Here is a 6,489-nt window from a genome sequence, read left to right on the forward strand (position 1 = left end):
ACTAAATAAATTTGATTTTTATATAAACAAAAGTGTAAAATTTTTAATTAAAAATATTAACTTAGTAGTTAAAGATTTTTTATAATAATAAAAGATTCTTAGTTTAGATAAGATTGAACTTCAATATACATTTTTATCCGATTCATAAATTAATCTATTTCACACTTAATTCTACTTGCAACGGATCAAATTGACAATTCTATTTAAATTAGATGAGGTAAAATACCTAGGACTAGAATTATTATTATCACCTCTATATATTATAGCAAAAAGGTGTCTTACAATATCGTAATTCTATATTAAACTTTAACTAATAGAATAATTTTATCACAAAAATATATTAAAGTAATTTTTATTTTTAATTATCAGCTCATAATGTTTCAAATATAAATTTTGTTTAATAAAAATAATGTAGGTGTATACATCATTTGCTTGACCATTTCCATTGCGCTTTTCCTCGCAATCTCGCCCATCATTTTCAATTCCATTTATAGCACTTTTTTATGCCACAACAAGACGAGAAAATAAACCTACTTCTTATCGTTATACATAAAATCTTTTAAAATAATTCATGAGTATGATTAGGAGTTTTAATTTATCCAACTTATTATTCTTTTAATACTTAAAAAAATAAAAATTTAAATACATATATTATTTAAAAAAATAAAATAAATAAGTTAGATAGAACTTCTAATAATTTTCCAATTCGTATTATAATTATGAAAATTGTCTTACTATTCAAGTATTTATTTTAGAGAAATATATAATTTTGATAAGTCATTGATACGAACTTTTATTGTTATGATTTTTTGTTAACCTCGTATTTAATTGTATCGAAAAAGACCGATCATCATCATTGACTAGAGATATGCAACTTTTAAAATAAAACTAGTTTAAAACCATGAATATGATGTGGTGTGAATGTAAATTATATTTAAATATTTTTATTGATATTAAGAGTATTTTATAAATTATACTTATAATTTATTTTAATAAATATTAAAAATAATTCTAACAATTTATAATATTAAAAAACAAATATTTATTATAATCAAATATAATATTGTTAAAAAATAATTATTTAGAAGGGACGGAAGGAGTTCAAAAAATCACATGCAAACCGATATCAAAAGTTTGACGTTGGAATTTTCGATTTGGGACATTTAGAACATATTGAAATGCACTTGATTTAACTAAATTATTTGTCCTAATTATATTATTAATCTAATATATTTATTTTTTTGTTTATTTTATTTCTCAATTCTCATGCTATCTCTCTATTTGACAATTAAAGATTAATTTATTGTAAATTTGACTTTTATTTAAATATTTATAATTGACTAATAGTAGCATATATAAAACATATTTAAATTCAAATATTTATTTATACAGAGGGATGAGATAATTAACAACCAATTTAAATCGGCTTAATGTAGTAAAATGTTTATATAAATATATATTTTTTTTAAAAATTTATATAAATTTTTAACCATATAATATCAATAATGTTAAACAAATAAAAAAATTAACTAAAATTTGTTTTATTCATTATAATAATTAATAAATATTAAATAAAATAAATTCGAACTACTAATTTATTTTGATTACCAAATATTTACCTGTTACATAATTATGAATACTTAATTTTTATGTATTTAAATATTTTTGAAAAAGGTTATGTGATAAAAAGACACATTAAAATCACACACTGTGGATTAATTTAAACAGTCGACTAATAAAGTAATAATCCCAAAAACTGAGATAACTGGTTCAGTTCTACGATTATTGAAATCATTGATCCTACTCGTGTGTTGTTCTCTCTTTTTGTCAAATAGGCTTTTGTTTTCTTCTCTCTCTCAGATCATATTCAGAGACCATCATCAAACAGATATTTGTCTCTGTTCTTTCCCTTTTTCAGAAGAATAAGATTCTCTCTCTCTCTCTCTCTCTCAATGTTCTTCTCTTGAGGTAATCGATTTTGTTTGTTGGTTGTGTGATTCAGAGAGAGAGAGACACAATGGAAGCTGTTCTTCAATCAAGGGGGCTTCACTCTCTCCCAACTAATCCCAGAAACAGGTTTCTCCACTCATCACAAGGCTTAAAGCACAGATTTTTCACACCAAAACCAAAAACCCTTGATGGGTCTTCTCTAACAATTAACAATGGATTATTATTCCCCAAACCGATTAATGGGTTTCCCTCAAAATCTAACATTTATCATGGGTTTTCCAAAAATGAAAAAACTTTGTTCCTTTGCAAAGCTGAGGCGGCTGCTGCTGCTGATGGGTCTGGTGGAGAAGCTGAGAAACAAAAGTTTGTGGGAATTGAGTTAGCCACACTCAAGAAAATTGTTCCCTTGGGGTTGATGTTCTTTTGCATCTTGTTCAATTACACAATCCTGAGGGACACAAAGGATGTTCTTGTTGTTACTGCAAGAGGGAGCAGTGCTGAGATCATACCATTCTTGAAGACATGGGTGAATCTTCCCATGGCTATTGGGTTCATGTTGTTGTACACAAAATTGGCCAATGTTTTGTCAAAACAAGCACTTTTCTACACTGTGATTGTTCCATTCATTGCTTTCTTTGGTGCTTTTGGGTTTGTTTTGTACCCTCTCAGCAACTATATCCACCCTGAGGCTCTTGCTGACAAGCTTCTCAACATCCTTGGACCAAGGTTCCTTGGTCCTCTTGCAATCATGAGGATTTGGAGCTTCTGTTTGTTCTATGTCATGGCTGAATTGTGGGGGAGTGTGGTCATTTCAGTGTTGTTTTGGGGGTTTGCTAATCAGGTAATTAATTTTGGTTCATGAAGAGAACCTTCTATATGTTTGATTTTGATTTCATTCTGTTGATGTTATGTGTTAGTATTAGGTTATATTTTTAATTATGGTATCTTAAAACATGGCATCTTAATTAAAGCCATTTGGTTCCTAGATACGCATATTCCATATGGTGCTTGAACATGGTTGGAAGGGATTTAGATATGGTTACTCAGAATGATTAGCCATTGGATTGTTTTACTTCTCATTATTCCTTGTTTGTCATCTTACTGCTTCTTTTCATTAATATTTCTTCAATTTGCATGTTGGTGTTAATTATTGCTGCTCCAATTTTGATAAGCTGCTTGCATGTGTAAATTTTAGATTTAATCAGTTTGTGAGGACCTTTAATTTGATAGAAATGGTATATAGAAATACTGGCCTTAGTTGATTTAGATTCCTAAACAGGTAGAATATACCAATTCCATTTGTTCCTCTAAAATGATGTAATTATCACATTTCTGTCATCACTTATACTAAATAGTTGGATTAATCTCAGCTGATGATGCTGGTAGTTTACTAAATAGTAAATAGAATGATGGAATTGAACTCCATGATATAATTTGAAGTCTATGTCTTTTTGTGTTACATCTATGGCATAATTTGCCAAAAAAACTTGCTTCACCAGATCAAATTTTTTTCGGTAGTGTATTTTACTGGCATCACTTTATTCATGCATTCTCTTTTCTTTTTGGTTAATGGGATTCCCAAGTCATATTCAATATAATAAGTTAATAACCCTTGTTTAACATTTTTCCGAGTTAGCAAAGCACTAGTGATGGTTGCTAGGTGCTTGTTTAATTGCAGTATTGGGTGTCAAATTTTGCATCCACTTTTATGTTGTCGAATTCTCCACTGAATTATTCAGTCAATATGGTAGAAATGTATTGATCAGAAAAACTGTCATATAATAATACCCCTGTTTTCCCCACAGATAACTACAGTTGATGAAGCAAAACGGTTCTACCCATTGTTTGGACTTGGGGCCAATGTTGCCCTCGTGTTCTCTGGCCGGACAGTGAAATACTTTTCTAATTTGAGGAAGAATTTAGGTCCCGGAGTCGATGGTTGGGCCATCTCACTAAAAGCAATGATGAGCATAGTCGTGCTTATGGGACTTGTGATCTGTTTCCTGTACTGGTGGGTGAATAATTTCATTCCTCTTCCTACACGTAGCAAGAAGAAGAAGGTAACTTGAATGCCATTATTGTTGTGCCACTAGTCTTTGTACCGGATGCAGACAAAGCCAAGTTTATTTCAAGTTTATTCAAATATTAAACATTCTTTGAGGAGGCATCACTTGATTCATGTAACTGACTCTGCTTATTGGAAAAAGACTTTGTTGTTGTGATGTTTTATTTTGTTTACAAATGATCTAAACGGTACTAACATTTTTTTTATTTAAAAAAGAAAAAAACATTTTTGAATAAGTTAGCTTACTTCTTATCTTACCATTCAATTTTATAGGAGAAACCGAAAATGGGAACAATGGAGAGCTTGAAATTCTTGGTGTCCTCAAATTACATCAGGGATCTTGCCACTTTAGTGGTTGCATATGGAATTAGCATTAATCTTGTTGAGGTGACATGGAAATCTAAGCTCAAAGCTCAGGTAAATGTTCAATTACTTCTGTCATAGTTTTGGTTGGATAACTAGCTATTTCACCCCGCTTTTATTGTTCTCTTCTTCACAAATCTCTACAAATTTGCAGTTTCCTAGCCCTAATGAATACTCTTCTTTTATGGGCGACTTCTCGACCGCAACTGGTATTGCCACATTCACAATGATGCTTCTAAGCCAATTTATATTTGAGAAATATGGATGGGGAGTTGCTGCCAAGATCACACCGACGGTCCTTCTATTGACCGGAGTTGGCTTCTTTTCTCTTATATTGTTCGGAGACCCTCTTGGCCCTGCTCTCGCAAAGTTTGGAATGACGCCACTATTAGCAGCTGTGTATGTTGGTGCCATGCAGAACATATTCAGCAAGAGTGCTAAATACAGCTTATTTGATCCCTGCAAAGAAATGGCCTACATACCCTTGGATGAAGATACCAAGGTTCGGATTCTTTCTTGCTAATCCATCATATCTAATACCAAAATCGATCCGAAATTTACGAATATGATTGTGTCATTGTGCAAAGTTGTGTCTACACTAAGTCTATTATTTCAACATGTTCTAGAAGAAATATTTGCATGCTCCAGAGCACAAGTAATGCTACTCTAGAACATCTTCACAACTACACATTTTCATTCATTATGTTTAGAAAGTTGTATTAAAAAGAAATATTCATTGGTTTCGAATTCCTTGACTTAGGTTAAAGGGAAGGCAGCAATTGATGTTGTGTGCAACCCATTGGGAAAATCCGGAGGTGCTCTTATTCAGCAATTCATGATCTTAACTTTCGGATCACTAGCCAATTCGACTCCATACCTTGGAGGGGTGCTTCTGGCGATTGTTCTTGCGTGGTTAGGCGCAGCCAAGTCCTTGGACACTCAGTTTACCGCATTGCGCCGGGAAGAAGAACTCGAGAAAGAGATGGAAAGAGCATCTGCTGTTAAGATACCGGTAGTGTCCGAGGACAAGGATGGAAACGGTTCTCTTTCGAGCAGCTCACCGTTAAATCCGGCATCTGATGACTCATCAAGTAGTCCATCCGAATCCTCATCGGAATCCTCATATCCTCGCAATAATTAGAAGAAAAAAGAAAAAGAAAAAGAAGGAAATGCTTCTTTCTATGAAATTTCCTGACAGGGAGAATAATTTTAACTGTTGAGTGCAGTGATAGGTTAAAAACAAGAAGAAAAGTAATGACATTGTTGTAGGGTTATGACTAAGCTTATAGAATAATGAGTTTGAAGTTTACTCATCAGGATCACATTATTTTTTTGTTTCCCACAGATAAAAGATGAGTTTGTTTTACTCCTCACTAGTTACTATCATCAAGGTTTACCAATTTGGTTAACCACTTTGAATTTACTTATGAAATATAGAACTTTTGTAATAATAGTAGTGTATGTATGGTATGTATTTATTTCTGAAATTTCTTCAAAGTGTTCAAATGCTTGTGTATATATCATGGTAATTTTTTTTTCTTCCAATGCTTCATAGATGTACAAATGCATGGTTAAACTTTTAAAGGTTGAATTTTGAGGTTTTTGTATTGTTACATGATTTTGTAATGTTAGTTTTTCTAGTTATATATGTTATATTTGTTATTCTGTTTAATTTAGAATGAAGAGAACATCCTCCTAATGTTGACTTTGTTGTTAAAATGGATTTGGAGGATAGTTTGAGGGAACAAAAAAGGACAATGCATATTGAAAAAATTTGTCTTAGCAAAAAGATAATTTGACAAAGTGAAGCCATACTAGCTTCTGAAAATTAGATAAAATTATGTACTTTTAATTTTTTTTTTGGGTGTCGTTATATATTTTTAATTTGTGAATGCATATATTAATATTTTCTAAAATTTAAATTATATAACACTTAATAACTCTAATAGTCTAATTTTATAAAACGTGAGAGTAACTTCTCCAAATATAATATTAGGATTAATCTCTACATACAAGTGTTTTGTGCTTACAAGCTTTACAATTCTGAAGAAAACAAAACCCACTAAACATGTTGCTTATGTTACGTGTCTCTTTAACAGACTTTTAAATCA

General features: G+C 31.2%; 1 protein-coding gene across 1 annotated transcript; it reads left to right on the forward strand.

Moving 5' to 3' along the window:
• Positions 1–1,805: 1,805 nt before the first annotated feature.
• LOC130950542 (ADP,ATP carrier protein 1, chloroplastic-like) lies at positions 1,806–5,867 on the forward strand. The gene is made up of 5 exons (XM_057879065.1): positions 1,806–2,791; positions 3,756–4,010; positions 4,289–4,432; positions 4,533–4,880; positions 5,139–5,867. Exons 1-5 carry the CDS (start codon positions 2,018–2,020, stop codon positions 5,517–5,519), a joined length of 1,902 nt encoding a protein of 633 aa, XP_057735048.1. The 5' UTR covers positions 1,806–2,017; the 3' UTR covers positions 5,520–5,867.
• Positions 5,868–6,489: the final 622 nt, after the last annotated feature.

Source organism: Arachis stenosperma, chromosome 9 (genome assembly GCF_014773155.1).
Source record: "Arachis stenosperma cultivar V10309 chromosome 9, arast.V10309.gnm1.PFL2, whole genome shotgun sequence".
Taxonomy (NCBI): domain Eukaryota; kingdom Viridiplantae; phylum Streptophyta; class Magnoliopsida; order Fabales; family Fabaceae; genus Arachis; species Arachis stenosperma.

What these genes read in the sequence shown, in the direction of transcription:
- LOC130950542 (XM_057879065.1), top strand. Translation starts at nt 2,018, where the DNA reads ATGGAAGCTGTTCTTCAATCAAGGGGGCTTCACTCTCTCCCAACTAAT. An exon ending in CACGTAGCAAGAAGAAGAAG is followed by an intron (nt 4,011 to 4,288) that starts GTAACTTGAATG and finishes TCAATTTTATAG; the next exon opens with GAGAAACCGAAAATGGGAAC. An exon ending in CCTTGGATGAAGATACCAAG is followed by an intron (nt 4,881 to 5,138) that starts GTTCGGATTCTT and finishes TCCTTGACTTAG; the next exon opens with GTTAAAGGGAAGGCAGCAAT.